At 45.2% G+C, this 15,513-nt stretch overlaps 1 protein-coding gene and 1 pseudogene across 1 annotated transcript in view; both read right to left on the bottom strand.

The window, feature by feature from the left end:
• Positions 1–4,632: 4,632 nt before the first annotated feature.
• Positions 4,633–6,552, bottom strand: LOC123847089 (mitochondrial import inner membrane translocase subunit TIM14-like; annotated as a pseudogene).
• A 4,369-nt stretch (positions 6,553–10,921) lies between these two features.
• The window catches only part of CHAT (choline O-acetyltransferase), a 48,932-nt gene continuing 44,340 nt past the window's right edge, over positions 10,922–15,513 (bottom strand). Inside the window, exons 15-16 of the mRNA XM_045876258.1 lie at positions 13,172–13,309; positions 10,922–11,191 (exon numbers count right to left, since the gene is read on the bottom strand). Of these exons, the coding sequence (XP_045732214.1) occupies positions 10,922–11,191; positions 13,172–13,309 (408 nt within the window). The remainder of the gene's footprint in view (positions 11,192–13,171; positions 13,310–15,513) is intronic.

Here is a 15,513-nt window from a genome sequence, read left to right as displayed (position 1 = left end):
TTGTGTACTTGAGACCTTTCTTGTTTCTTGAGAAAGGCTTGTATTGCTATATACTTTCCTCTTAGGACTGCCTTTGTTGCATCCCAAAGATTTTGAACAGTTGTGTTTTCATTTTCATTGGTTTCCATGTATTTTTTTAATTCTTCTTTAATTTCCTGGTTGACCCATTCATTCTTCAGTAGGATGCTCTTTAGCCTCCATGTATTTGAGTTCTTTCCGACTTTCCTCTTGTGATTGAGTTCTAATTTCAAAGCATTGTGGTCTGAAAATAGGCAGGGAATGATCCCAATCTTTTGGTATCGGTTGAGACCTGATTTATGACCTAGGACATGATCTATTCTGGAGAATGTTCCATGGGCACTAGAGAAGAATGTGTATTCCGTTGCTTTGGGGTGGAATGTTCTGAATATGTCTGTGAAGTCCATTTGGCCCAGTGTGTCATTTAAAGTCTTTATTTCCTTGTTGATCTTTTGTTTAGACGATCTGTCCATTTCAGGGGGATGTTAAAGTCCCCCACTATTATTGTATTGTTGTCGATGTGTTTCTTTGCTTTTGTTATTAATTGCCTTATATAATTGGCTGCTCCCATGTTAGGGGCATAGATATTTACAATTGTTAGATCTTCTTGTTGGATAGATCCTTTAAGTAAGATATAGTGTCCTTCCTCATCTCTTATTACAGTCTTTGGTTTAAAATCTAATTTGTCTGATATAAGGATTGCCACCCCAGCTTTCTTTTGGTGTCCATTAGCATGGTAAATGGTTTTCCACTCCTCACTTTCAATCTGGGGGTGTCTTTGGGTCTAAAATGAGTCTCTTGCAGACAGCATATCGATGGATCTTGTTTTTTAATCCAGTCTGTTAGCCTGTGTCTTTTGATTGGGGCATTTAGCCCATTTACATTCAAGGTAACTATTGAAAGATAGGAATTTAGTGCCATTGTCTTGCCTGTAAGGTGACTGTTACCATATATTGTCTGTGTTCCTTTCTGGTCTATGTTGCTTTTAGGGTCTCTCTTTGCTTAGAGGACCCCTTTCAAGATTTCCTGTAGGGCTGGTTTTGTGTTTGCAAATTCCTTTAGTTTTTGTTTGTCCTGGAAGCTTTTTATCTCTCCTTCAATTTTCAATGACAGCCTAGCTGGATAGAGTATTCTTGGCTGCATATTTTTCTCATTTAGTGCTCTGAATATATCCTGCCAGTCCTTTCTGGCCTGCCAGGTCTCTGTGGATAGGTCTGTTGCCAATCTAATGTTTCTACCATTGTAAGTTACATATCTCTTCTTCCGAGCTGCTTTCAGGATTTTCTCTTTGTCTATGAGACTCGTAAGTTTTACTATTAGATGTCGGGGAGTTGACCTATTTTTATTGATTTTGAGAGGGGTTCTCTGTGCTTCCTGGATTTTCATGCCTGTTTCTTTCCCCAAATTAGGGAAGTTCTCTGCTATAATTTGCTCCAGTACACCTTCTGGCCCTCTCTCTCTTTCTTTTTCTTCTGGGATCCCAATTATTCTAATGTTGTTTCGTCTTATGGTATCACTTATCTCTCGAATTCTGCCCTCGTGATCCAGTAGTTGTTTATCTCACTTTTTCTCAGCTTCTTTATTTTCCATCATTTCATCTTCTATATTACTGATTCTCTCTTCTGCCTCATTTATTCTAGCAGTTAGCGCCCCCATTTTTGATTGCACCTCATTAATAGCCTTTTTGATTTCTACTTGGTTGGATTTTAGCTCTTTTACTTCTCCAGAAAGAGTTTCTCTAATAACTTCCATATTTTTTTCAAGCCCAGCTAGTATCTTTAAAGTGATGATTCTGAACTCTAGATCTGACATCGTACTAATGTCCGTATTGAGTAGGTCCCTGGCAGTCGGTACTACCTCTTGTTCTTTTTGTTGAGGTGATTTTTTCCGTCTTGTCATTTTGTGCAGAGGAGAATAGATTAATGAGAGAACAAAATGCTAGCAGAGTAACCACGTCCCCAGAAAATATACTCTAAACAAATCAGAAAAGACCTGAAGCAGTGGGATAAGAAGGGGAAAGAGAGAAAAAAGAAAAAGAAAAAAAAGAAAAAGATAAAGATAAAAATAAAAACAAACAAAACAAAACAACAACAACAAAAGAAAAACCAGAATGTGATCAAATATGATCTATATGGTATACAGATTAGTGCCACACACTAGATTTGGGGTGTATTTTGGTCTTTTAGAAGAAAGTGCCTCCCAAAATTTTAAAGAAAGAAAAACTTATATATGTACAAAAATAAGGGTTGATATGATGAAGGGATGGAAAATGACTGTAAAAATGGAAATTATAAAAAAATTTATAAAAGGAATTGATAAGAAGTTGTTTGAAAAAAGAAAGAAGAGGATTTAAAAAAAGAAAAAAGAAAAAGAAAAAAAAAGGGAGAGGATGTGATCAGGCAGGGGAATAGAAAACACCATATACTAGAGATTTAGGGTATATTTTAATCTGTTAGAAGAAACTATCTCAAAATTTTAAAGAGAGAACAAGTTATATATATAAGCCAAAAATACGGGTAACTACTATGAAGGGATAGAATATGACTCTAAAAATGAAAAATAAAAATGTTTTTTTTTTAAAAAGGGATTGATAAGATGTTGTTTGAAAAAAGGAAAAAGAAAAATTCAAAAAGAAATAAAAAGACAAAAAGACAGTTAAAAAAATTAACTTTAAAAGACAAAGGAATCTTGGTAAAAAAGCCGTGAATTCTATGTGCAGTAGTCCCCTAGCGCTGGAGTTCTGCCGTTCTCATTGATCGGTAGACTTGGTCTTGGCTGGCTGTTCTCGCTGATCTTCTGGGGAGGGGCCTGTTGCCGTGGTTTCCAAATGTCTCTGCCGGAGGCGGAATTGCCCCGCCCTTGCCCCCTCCCGGCTAAGTAATCTGCTCGGGTTTGCTCTCCGGGGCTTTTGTTCCCTGCGAGCTTTCCGTACAGCTTTGGAGGCGGAGAGTGGAAATGGCGGCCTCCCAATCTCCGCCCCGGAGGAGCCGAGAACTCGGGCCCGCTCCTCAGTGAGACCCCGGAGAAAAGCCGTCAGTCACTCCCGTCTCCCCGGTCTCTGGCCGCACTCCGTGCTCACCCGGCCTGTGACTGCGCGTTTCTATCTCTGACACCCGACCCGGTCTGGAGTCTCCAAACCCAGCAGATCCCTGCGGTGCATTCCTGTGCGGCTCCTCCTGGGGGAGGAAGGTGAGTCTCCCCGGATCTGCTGCTTGTTGGGTCCCTGCTGGAGGAGCAGGGGCCCGACTGTGCCGCGGATCACGGTCTATGGCCACCCCGAGCTGAGAGCCCGCGCCTGGGCTCCGCCTCTGCAGTCGGCTTCCCCGCTCCGATCCCTGGGAGCTCTGCCGCCCTCAGGCACCCCCGGTCTTTCTGTGACCCCAAGGGTCCTGAGACCACACTGTCCGGAGGGTTCCACCCTCCGCTTAGCCACCAGAGTGACGTCCCTCAGCGGAGCAGACTTTTAAAAGTTCCGATTTTGTGCTCCGTGGCTCTATCACTTGCCAGAAGTGGCCGACAGAGGCCCCTCCCCCGCCGTCTATCCTCCCGAATATCGCCTCGGATTCACTTCTCCTCCCTTCCTACCTTCCAGAAAGTGGTCGCTTTTCTGATGAGAGAGTTGTTGCTCTTCTTTTCTTCGATCTCCTGTTGAGTTTGTAGGTGTTCAGAATGGTTTGATCCCTATCCAGCTGAATTCCTGAGAGGAGATGAGATCCAGGTCTCCTACTCCTCCGCCATCTTGCTCCGCCCCCCTCTTGTTATTCTTTTCAAAGAACCAACTTTAAAAAATATTTATCACATTATATTTTAATTATGAGTTTATCAGTATCCCATTAGATTGGGGGCTCCTTGAAAGCCAGCGACTATTGCATTCATTTTGCCTTGAAGTATGTAACAAATTATTTGCTAAAAGAATAATGAACAATATTTCTATTCAAATCATATGTATTTATCCATAATTTCTGAGTGTTAAATCTCCAAATATTCTATAAGCTGATTTAAAATACTTAAATTCGAGGGGCGCCTGGGTGGCTCAGTCATTAAGAGTCTGCCTTCGGCTCAGGTCGTGATCCTGGTGTCCTGGGATCGAGCCCTGCATTGGGCTCCCTGCTCGGCGGGAGGCCTGCTTCTCCCTCTCCTACTCTCTCTGCTTGTGTTCCCTCTCTCTCGCTGTCTCTCTCTGTCAAATAAATAAATAAAATCTTAAAAAAAAAATACTCAAATTCGGGCGCCTGGGTGGCTCAGTCTTTAAGCGTCTGCCTTCGGCTCAGGTCATGATCCTGGAGTCCTGGGATTGAGCCCCGCCTCAGGTTCCCTGCTCTGCAGGAAACCTGCTTCTCCCTCTCCCTCTGACCCTCCTCCTTGCTTGTGTTCCTTCTCTCGCTGTGTCTCTTTCTGTCAAATAAATAAAATCTTTAAAAAAAAAAAAAACAAACGATGTTCTAAAAAAAAAAATAAAATAAATACTCAAATTCAAAGAAGAAACTTATACCAAAGCTTTGTTTTAGCCTGTGTTAAATCATCTTTAACATTTGTAGCTTTGAGGCAGTCTATTATAAAAAGCTTGCACTAGTATACCTAAACTAAGAACTTAAAATTCATCACACACTTACTTCAATTTTTAGCTTGACCTTCTTGTAAATCTTTAGCTTCATTGATTTGGGCTGCTATATAAGGAGATCCTCCCTTGTCTGGGTGATTTAAAAGCCTAATTCATCAGTGAACATCTCCTATTTTTCCTTTATTGGCAGTAGGACTTATGCCTAGTATTTTTTAAAAAATTTTTAAAAGATTTTATTTATTTATTTGATAGAGAGAGAGATCACAAGAAGGCAGAGTGGCAGGCAGACGCAGAAGGAGAAGCAGGTTCCCCACTGAGCAAGGAGCCCGATGTAGGACTTGATTCCAGGACCCTGGGATCATGACCTGAGCCGAAGGCAGACCCTTACCCAACTGGTCACCCAGGGGTAACTAGCTTACACCTAGTATTAATGCTGCTTCTCACTTCGTCATTTTGGGTTCAAACACATCTCTATTATAGCCACCACTGGAGGCAGATTTGGGTAGATTTTGAAAAACTAGTTTTACTTGAGGCTCCATATGTTCCACGGCTTGCCAGACATAATGGTCTCAAATCCTACAGCAGCAATGGTCAGTCCAATGGTTACCACTGTCCTGGCCCTGACTCTGGCTCAGCTCCCCAGCCTCCACCGAGTGTGTGGTCAAAGAACCCACTTTTCCTTTGGTTAGCTTCTCAGTTATTTTTTGTTTTCTCCTTCATTAACAGTTGTCTTACCTTTGTTACTTTCTTTGAGTTTACTGTTCCTTCTATTTTCCTTGAGTTTACTGTCTGACTCTTTTTCTTACTTTGTAATTTACACTTAGCTCATCAATTTTCAGTCTTGCTTCTTTTCTGATGTAAGTATTTTAAGGTAAAAATTTTCCTCAAAGCATCAGTTTTGCTGTGTCCCAGAGGTTTTGATATACGGTATCCCCCTTTATTATCATTTTGATCGAAGTATCTCTAAATTTCCATTATTATTTCTTCTTTGAGCCAAGAATTTTAGAATAACATATTTCTTTGATTGTGAATATTCCTAATGATTTCCTCTTTGAATAGTGCTTTCCCCCATTCTCTCTAATCTCTTCTTCCTGAACTTCTACATGTATCTTCCCTGTATTTTTATTTCTTTATAATGTTAAACATATCGATTTTACAGCTAGCTTCTCTCTGACTCATCTATTCTCTCCGGTCTTTGTGTTATTGATTCTCCTGTTTGTTTTTTCTGCTGCTTTCCCTCCTGTGCTCCTGTGAGCCATTTGTATTTTCTGACTGTGAGCTCATCTTTAATAGAGTGTTTTCTCTGTCTGGATGTTTGGTGTTTCCAGGGTTGTGGAAAGTGGTGGTTTTGGATTTGATTCTGCTGTGGCCCTTTGGATCTTACTGACCCAGGCAATTAAAAAAAAAAATTATTGGCTTAGAATTCTTGCTTTACAAATAAGTTGTATAAACTCAGACTGCACATCTACAAATGGCACAAATTTTTTTTCTCTTGATTTGGTTTTTTTTTTATTATGTTATGTTAATCACCATACATTACATCATTAGTTTTTGATGTAGTGTTCCATGATTCATTGTTTGCGTATAACACCCTGTGCTCCATGCAGAACGTGCCCTCTTTAATACCCATCACCAGGCTAACCCATCCCCCCACCCCCTCCCCTCTAAAACCCTCAGTTTGTTTCTCAGAGTCCATAGTCTCTCATGGTTCATCTCCCCTCCAATCCCCCCCTTCATTCTTTCCTTCCTGCTATCTTCTTCTTCTTCTTCTTCTTTTTTTTTTTTAACATATAATGTATTATACAAATGGCACAAATTTATAAATTTGTTCCTCAATGCTCCCCTGGGCTGATGGGAAGAGTTTTTCTAGTTTCTTAATTTTTTTTTTCTTTTAAGGATTGGGACACCTCTATGAGGTTCTGGTTTTGTGCAGAGTTTAGCTCCATCTCCCACCTTGCAGGGGCTGAGGTCATGTTCTCTCAACTTGCAGGGGTGGTAAATCCTGCTGTCAGCCACTGGAGTTGTGTCTGGTCTGACACAACTTTAGCTCCTGCTCACTGCTCTGTTTTGGACATTCTTCTTTTTTCTGTAATGTGAAGATTTATTTTCTTTCTTTTGAACTTGATTATATAGTTAAAAAAATTTTCTCTTTGTGCATATGTTTTTATAGGTGGAGGGGACCCTTCTGCATCCGTTTAGTCTCCCATTTTGCTGCTCCTTAATATAAGAAATAGAGATCAAGGACAGAACTCTGGGTGTCCAATGACATACGAGGGACAGAAATAGGAAGTGAAATCCCACAAGGAGATGGAAAAAACAGTAGGAATAGAACAAGGAGAGAGCTGGTCTTTAGGAAACAGGGAGAACAGCTTTTAGAAAGGTCCTCTTATGTGATGTGAGGCCAGCTTTTCCCAGGGATGGCTTATTGTTCATCCTGCAGACTTGAGAGGCCTCTTTGGAAGGAAAACTCAGAGAAATATAAAAGGAGGGAGATTGGCTGAATTTATAAAGGGAACGCAAGGCACTGGTTCTCCCCCCACTACCAAGGAGAACTGCTTAGGATTAATTTGGGAACTTCTGAATGTTTGTGTGGGAGGGACTCTTCTCCACCTTTTTGGCTAAATGTGCCAACATCCACCCCACAGGACTTCCAGAGACAACTAGGAGGGGTTGCATTATTTTGTATGTTGGGGGCTGGCTTGCCTGTTTGTACCCTTCTCTGTCTATTGTCTTCATTTTGTTATTTTAGGGCCACGTGTGATATACATGATAAATAAGAGTAAACCCGCATTACTTGGATCTTGTTCCTTCCTAACTCCACCATTCCTCCTGGAATATTGTTAGCCATTATCTTTTTGGATAATGCCTCTTCTGCATCCCAGTGACACAAATTCATACATTTTAAGGTTCCTTTTAGGCTCTGATTGGAAAGCATTTGGGCTTCCATTTGGAGGAACCTCGGTTCCGATTCTATGGATTTTTATGGCTGCAGAGGGAGTCTTGCAGCTGGAATGTATCTTTGGACTGTGTGGAGTGAAGCAGCCTGTGTGCAGGGACCTGAGTCTGCAGTAAGACGCTTTGACATCACTTTCTAAGTTTTCAAACAAGGATCATCTATGTCAGCTCACCACAACCCTGGAAGTGGGTGGTGCTGATATCAACATCCTCATTTTACAGATGAAGAAATAGGGCTAGAGAGGTGAAGTTAGAGATCCCCAAAGTTAGAGACAGAACTGGATTTATTGTCCAGACAGCCCATCTCTGAGCCTGATGCTTTTCCCTCCGCTCCATTCTCTCTATGCATGTTTGTGCAGGCCGACCTGATCACAAACAGCCTGTGAAGCCTCTCTGCCCCTCACCCTTTCCCCATGCCACACACGAGGAGAGACTAAATTCCTTCCTCCCTTTCCCTCCTGTCCCCTGTATCTTTCAGACATCCACCATTGCTGCCGACAGACCTCAGACAATGCCAAACGAATCGTTGGCCCGGTTCACAGAACTTAAAACAAAATCTGTATACGATTTCTATTTAGAAACAATGGCTACCACCATCTTTCTTGGCATTACTTTTTATTGAATACGGACTTACGGTCTTTAGATATTTTGAATATAGTGCTTTCGATATACAGTTCTTTAGTCATACATATATTTCTTTAAAGCACAAAACTATAACTTAAAATTGGAAGGCTATAAATACACATGTATATATTGCCATAAATCTAGAACAATTTTATAAAAATAGAACTCAAATGTCAACTTTATATATTTTGGCAACTTAGCAGTATTGTAAGGTGGCCAAAAGCATGTTTATTATGCATCACTGCCCCAACGTGACTGTCTCCAGGTTTCATTTTCCATCTCTTTGGGAACACTTGGAACAGTCTCCATTACCAGGATCCCCCCCGAGATGCTCATGGCCATGGCTCAGCATTGCCTTTGCATAAAGACTCAGTGCATCCACCTGTTCTTGGAGGGGGAAGACCAGCTTCCAGATTCTTCCTCAGAAAGAGGAGGTGTTCCCTCCTGCCAAATGCACACAGTCCTACACTTCTGGAAGCCCTCACAGTGTATGGTTGATATCTGAATATACAGAGTCAGTTTCCTTTCCCCTATGCTCAGAGAATGATACATGTGAGGTTGGTTCTTTCAAATCAGTGTAAAAATTTCAAAACAAATTCACTTGAACAGGGACCGCTGGGGTAACATCATCCTGACGGTGGACACCAGTGTCCCCACCTGCTTGTGCAAGGCCCTTTACACATGTGCTCTACAATCCTCACAGCCTTGCAAGGTCGGGACGTTCTTGTTCCCATTTGATGATGGAGGGAATTGAGTCTCTGGGCATTTAAGTCTCTTGGTTAAGGTCAATGGGGTTACCTGACCTCCAAACCAGAGCTCTCTGTCTGCCCAGAAATCCATGGAAGGAAACCAGAAGAGAACTCAGATCTATACTGTGGTCATTTGAAGAGACAAGTGGCTTTGGGTCAACTTACAGCAGGGGGACAGCAGTTCCCCAGATATTCCCAAGATTCCTGGGCTGCAACTTCCCAAGGGGCCTGGAAGGAGGACATCTGTGGAAGGAGCATGGACCTAGAGACCAATGATTTTGAAGGGCAGTGCCAGGATCTCCCAGATCATCCAACAGAAACCCTCAATCTAAAACCAGGGCTCAAGGAATTTACTGCTTGGGCCTGTTTGTGTTTTCAAAGAACTGAGCAAAGTTCATAACGCCAGCTGCCCCCATCTCAGCCCTTCCTTCAGTAGAGGTCAAAGTGCAGAAAGCTTGCACAGTGGCCCAGAGGGACCTGTGCAGGGTCCCTGGGCCAGAGTGCAGTGCAAGTGGGGCGAGGGGGCTTTGTCAGGACTACCCTGCAGGTTGCACAGCAGAACTCAGTGGCATGAGTCAAGTTCTGTACCTCCTCTGGACAGAGACAGGCTGTCTCAGCTATTTGCAGTTTTGATTTTCTGGTTGCTTTCCCACTCCTTTGCCTTTTTAGATTTACCATAAAAATATTCCCCAATGGGAAGTGCTTTTCATATCTCTTTGATGATCACAACCTCTCAGGACAAACTTAACTTTGGCTCTGTGCACGGCCTGCCCCTCCAACAGGGCTGACCCTGGACATAGCTATTCCCTCCTCCTGGCCCTGCTCCCCACCAGCCGTCTCCACAAACCTGCTCCCCCTCCCCTCTGCCAGGCCAGGGAGAGCCCTGCTCTGTGCTTGTCCACTTGGGGTTTAGTTAGAATCCCTAGATAACATCCTCCACCTGCTATGCGCAGGTGTCCTACTTGGGTCACTGAGATCATTTTCTGAAATTAATGTCACAGTGGCTTTCTTAGGAGCCTCTCTTAAGAATGAATAAAACAAAACAAATAAGCAACAACGACAGAAAATCCCCAAAGCAACCCTCTCTCTTCTCCTCTAGAAGGCAGATTACCTTTAAGGGATATGATTCCCGTGAAGGGGAGTGGGGAAACAACCAGAAGAAATGCGAGTGGCAGGATTCTTGGGGAAGTGGACTGGTCCTCCCTCCATCCCTGCTGCTTGGCGGGCATTGTGCTGTTTACTCATCCTGGACTGTCGCTGATGCCCCCCGGGAGGCCAGGCAACACGATGCCCGCGCAATGGTGGATGATTCTTTTTCCACCCTCTCAGAAGAGCAGGACCAGATTTTCCCGAACTCAATGGAAGGCTGCCCCTGGGAGATGAAAGGAGAAATGTGTTTTGGGGCCTGGGTCACTGTATTTTAAATTAACTCTGTGTGTGTGTGTGTGTGTGTGTGTGTGGAGGGGACGGGGTGTTTGCAGTCCTGTACGGCCATCCTGAATGTCATGATCACACTGCTTCAGATCTGAAAGCAATGCCCCCTACTCCTCCCCCAAAGAAAAGAGGTATTGACCTGGGGTTAGCCTCTTTCTTTGTGATTCATGTAGGTACACTGCATGTAATAGGGTGACTCATTCTTTTGTTGGGCAAAACATCACCTGGACACACTAGGTCCTGCTAGAGAAGCAAACACCCCCATTAAGCTTCTGAGGCCATGGAGGGAAGGTGGTGTAGACTTGCCCACCTCCCCAAGGCTACCTCAGAGCCAGGCCGGGCTTACTTCCCAGTACACAGGACAAAGGGCAGCTTGGCAAATAAGGACAATCCCCATGCCTAATGAAGGACACTTTCCTCCTCATGCTACTGCTTTGCATGATGCCTCCGTGTGGTCTCTGGGTTGGGCCCTGAGGACGGGAGCTACCGAAAGCTAGGGAGAGGGTTGGGAGTAGGGGTTTGGCAGGGTCTGGCGGCAGCAGAATGCTGGGTTTGGGGAGGTGGAACCTAGTGGCAGGAGTCAAGGTTGGTGTCCCTCGATGGGCCTTGTTGCTTTTTCTTTTGTTGCCAGTGGCTTGCCCACTGTAGACTGTGGCGGACTGCAGAGGTCCCTCATTTCAGTGAGGCTTTCTTCCACTGCTTTCACAAACTTGGTAGAAGAGGTTTCTTTGCAGCCATGAAAGCTGGAGATGCAGAAAAGGACGCTCTCTGGCTGGGGGTTGTAGCAGGCCCCGTACCCGTCGGGTACCACAGGACCATAGCAGCAAAACATCTCCATGGTTGTGGGCACCTGGAGGAGAGGACAGGTCAGAAGCTGCTGATTCTGAAAAGTAACCTGTGGACTTGCTAGAATACGGGGCGTTTCAAAAACCCCGAGGCCTCGAGAGGATATTTACTTCTTTATTTTCCACCTGGGTGTCTGACTGAATTAACCAAATGAACCAATAGCTTCAGCATGGATGGCCACAGCCAGAGTCATCAAGACAAACCCATCTAACTGCAACGATATCCAAAGAAGAGGGCCCATAAGCCACTCCCTGGTGGGAAATCTGCTCTACTTGTGGAGTCAAAATCCCCCAGAGTGACCTGTGCTGGGTCTCAGGCTGAGTGTCTCCTTCAGCTGGGGGCTGTTTGAGGCACTGAGGCAATCAGGGTAATTTACTGAATGGTACCCTGGCGGCACCCCACAGTTCGATGGCTTCCCAGAGGGAGTAATTTATCAACAGAAGGAAATCTGGCCTGTCTTCTCTGTCAATTTTCCCCACATCCTTAATTACTGTCAGGATTGCCTGGCTGGTCTGATTTTCTCCCCACAACCCGGCCATGCACAATTACCTAGCACTGGGCATTTCAAAGATTGCCATCAACTGGAGTTTTCCTTATGCACCTAATACATTTTGAATTCAGAGCGCTGAGATTTTGTAACCAGGGTCACAAATCAGGAAAATGTGTCTCTGAAGGCATTCAAGCCATAAATGTTCATTTCCAGTTGGGAGAAAGAAAAAACACCAAACCACCACATCCCAAATTCACTTTCTTAGCTGGTCTTCAGGGGAAAAACAGGACACATTCTTGGGTAGTTGCAGGGTGGGGTTTGTTTTTAAACCCAAGGTTTCGGGCGCTGTGTAGTCAGGCCTTCAGAAATGACACTGGCCGTTTTAATGGGGCAGAACAAACCATTAGTCTTGTTAATAGAGTCACCTCATTGTCAGGTAAATTTGCCGTGCAACAGCTGAAGGCCGTAAAACCGTTCCAGAGCACTTTTTGCCCATGGATGGTTTCCTGAAGAATTTATGTTGTTGTGCCCTGCCCTCGTTTACTCCCGTCTGCGCGCTCACTGCCGTAATGACGACATCAAATTACTGAGTGGGCTTTTAGCCTCAAACACAACTTGATCAGCCCCTCTCATTGCCCACGTCCAGCTCTTAGCAGAAAAGGCGGAGTTTTAGTCAGCTGACGTTTGGGGGGTTCTTTTCTTTCCTAAACTGCTGCCCTTCTTGAGTGGATTTCTTTTCTTTTTTTTTCTTTTTTTTTTAAAGATTTTATTTACTTATTTGACAGAGACAGGCACAGCGAGAGAGGGAACACAAGCAGGGGGAGTGGGAGAGGGAGAAGCAGGCTCCTGGCCAAGCAGGGAGCCCGATGCGGGGCTCGATCCCAGGACCCTGGGATCATGACCTGAGCCGAAGGCAGACGTTTAACGACTGAGCCACCCAGGCGCCCCTCAAATGGATTTCATTCTGTCTTTATCACAGAGGTCCTCCAACAGAACGGGCTTAGGAGATGCTGGGCTGGCTGCTGATCGCCTGCTGTTGGTCGTGCAGCCCTTCGCAATATTGGCCGTGACCTGTTTGGAGGGCCTGGTCCATGCCAGGCACTGAGCTAGGCTTTCTACCCAAATCGTCCCTTCTCGCTGAGCCAGGACTTCACTCTAGACCTGTCGGGCATCAGAGCCTGTGGCCGGCATGGTGGAACGCCGCCCCGCAGGTAACAGATTGAAAGGTGGTAAGCATAGTGGCTAGAGCACCAGTTCCCATCCAGTCCTCCTCCGCTAGGGTGGCGTTCACGAGTACACCCATTTAGACAGTGGGGAAACCAGCACTCTGAGCATTCAGGTCATTTTGCCAAAGGACATGCAGCTGGTAAGGAGCACCGCTGGGACTTGCCTGACTCCAGCCAGTGGGCTGTAGTCACTGGTCTACACTAAGTGGCCTTTTAGAAAGCCCACTGGTTACACTAAGTGGCCCCTTGGGTGACAGCCGCACTGTACCTGGCTGGTTGAGAGGACGAACCGGTTGCTCATCAGGTACGTTTCATCTGTGAACATCTCGGGCAGCTCCTTGCATGTGTCCCGGGCCAGCTCCCGCAGCGCCAGCAAGTGGTTGTCAATGGCCATCCCTGTTATGGCCTGGGTAGTTGGGGACAAAGAACAGGAAATGAGACAGGGGCTCCCGTGCCCTCCCCCCCTTCTCTAGCCCACAATGCTGATGGCCACTGCAAGGGCCCCAGCTTGCGCTTACCCAGTGCTTGCTGCAGACAACGTGTGTGGGTGGCCGCCCAGGACTGACCACTCTACCACTCAGCCTGTGTTCCACGGACCCTTTCTACGTGCACAGGGCGACTCCAGAGCATGGACTAAAGTGAGCATGCCCACGTTAAAGGTCTGTGAGTCTGAGTATCCCCTGCCTCTCAACCCCAGCATGGTCATTGCCGACACACTGTGTATGACCCCTCTAAGTGGGAGGGGTGGGCTGGGCATCCCTAGTACTTCCTTAGGTAGGCGAGGAGTCTGGGGGGCAGGGATGGGTGCTGGGCCCTGTCAGGGCATGGGGAAGGGTTTCCCCGGCTATCACTGGGCAGACTCTCACCACAACCAACACTTTATCCTCTAGCAGGAGTCCAAGGAATGAGCGATAGAGAACATTAGGGTCTATTCCTAAATCTTGGTTGCTATTTCATGGGCTCAGGATCATTTCAAATAAACTGGATTTACAACCTAAGAAATTATTCTGAGACGGGAACGATACATCTTAGCAGAGGCTCAGCTGATGTTTACAAGGGGAAAGCTTGTTCAACGAAGAAAGATTTTTTTCTTTTTATCACAAGATACTTGAACCCTTATCAAAGGCTAAGATAAGAGCAGTGGGGACTCCAGGATGTCTATGTAGGCAAAACTCAGAGGCGGTATGGCTGGAAGTGGGGCGGTGGGGCCAGGGTACCCATCTCATCTCCTCCCCACTCGAGGGTGCGTGTGTAGCATACACACTGGTTTTGCTTGGATTACATGTTCATTTGGGGCACTTCTGGGAGTGGTGGAGACTGGGGGCCACCCCCGGCCTATAGGAGTAACCTGTGGGTCCCCATCAGGGTAATTGTAAAGCTTGGCACGTTCACGCTTATGTAAGACGGCCGCTTAGCTGTTAAAGCCCCACGTAGGAGGAAACCTCCCTCACAATGGATTCTGTTCAAGTTTACAAGGCACGTTTTGGGATTTGACAGCGTTCTTTTTCAGTGGAGAATGAATGCATAAAGAAGATTCGGAGGCCCCAGTCTCTGCAGATACTCCTAATTATAGTCTGGAAAGACATGTTCTATAACCACAGCTCACTTTAGACGTGTCCCAATAGGACAGAGGGGAAGGACTCTGAGCCCGTCGATGAAGTGGGTGGGCTGCTAGGTTCTCTGGTTACCTCTGTTTAATCGCTGATTTGTGTAGGTCTGTAGAAGCGGCTAGCTGCTCTATACAGCAGCTACCCACCCGTCTTCACCACCTCCAGCTCACTGTAGCAACTGGGGTTGACTTAACAGATTGTTTGGATTAAGGCCACGAGTAGTCATGAGCAAAATGATTCATTGTTCAGTCTTTCATTCATTCAGGGAAGCTTACTTGAGCGCTCACTGTGTGCCCAGTGCTGCAGGGCGCTGGGGGCATGCGTGCTGTGAAGGAAAAGCCTAAGATGTTGTGAGAATCTGGGCGGGAGTGTCTGGACCGCGCTTGCTCTTTCCCTGGGATGTCCTTTCTCCACTACCGCGACCAAATACAGCTGCCAGAGGCTGGAGCTCTCCTTGCTCCTTTCCCCTGGCCCTGACCCCGCACAGCCAACCAGGCACCGGATTTGCCTCAGAGCATTTTTATAGCTCTCACCCCCATCTCTTTTATTTAGCTGTTCTCATCAACTTAAAATAGTTAACACAGCTGAACCCTAAGGCAATGCTTTAGAGGATATTTTTCTAAATCTTTCATAAACATTTAAATTATTACCAAAGTCATATATTTATATAGCTTTAAATCCCGAAGAAGCTAAAGACGTCTGTCACTCTGCCAGGTCTGATTCCCACACCACAGAGGCAACCAATTTAGCTATTTAATTGTCTTAGTTCTAAATAACAGTCTTAGACCGCGTTCACTACATTTTTCAGTTCTATCTATATCTTCTTTCTATAGAAGATGAAACTTTGGCTCTTTCATACTCCTGCTCCCCAAATATTCTTCCATTCTCCCATCCTCTCATTAGAGTTACGTTTAACTCCTCATTGTTTGATCACTATTCAGTGTTGGCATGATTATAATTATGTAAGTATTCACAGCTGAGTCTCGGCTGTATTTTGAGA

Source organism: Mirounga angustirostris, unplaced genomic scaffold (genome assembly GCF_029215605.1).
Source record: "Mirounga angustirostris isolate CCGP_5_RB_7025 unplaced genomic scaffold, mMirAng1.0.hap1 SCAF_6, whole genome shotgun sequence".
In the NCBI taxonomy this organism is placed as follows: Eukaryota; Metazoa; Chordata; class Mammalia; order Carnivora; family Phocidae; genus Mirounga; species Mirounga angustirostris.
This window is presented reverse-complemented; position numbering and strand designations above follow the sequence as displayed.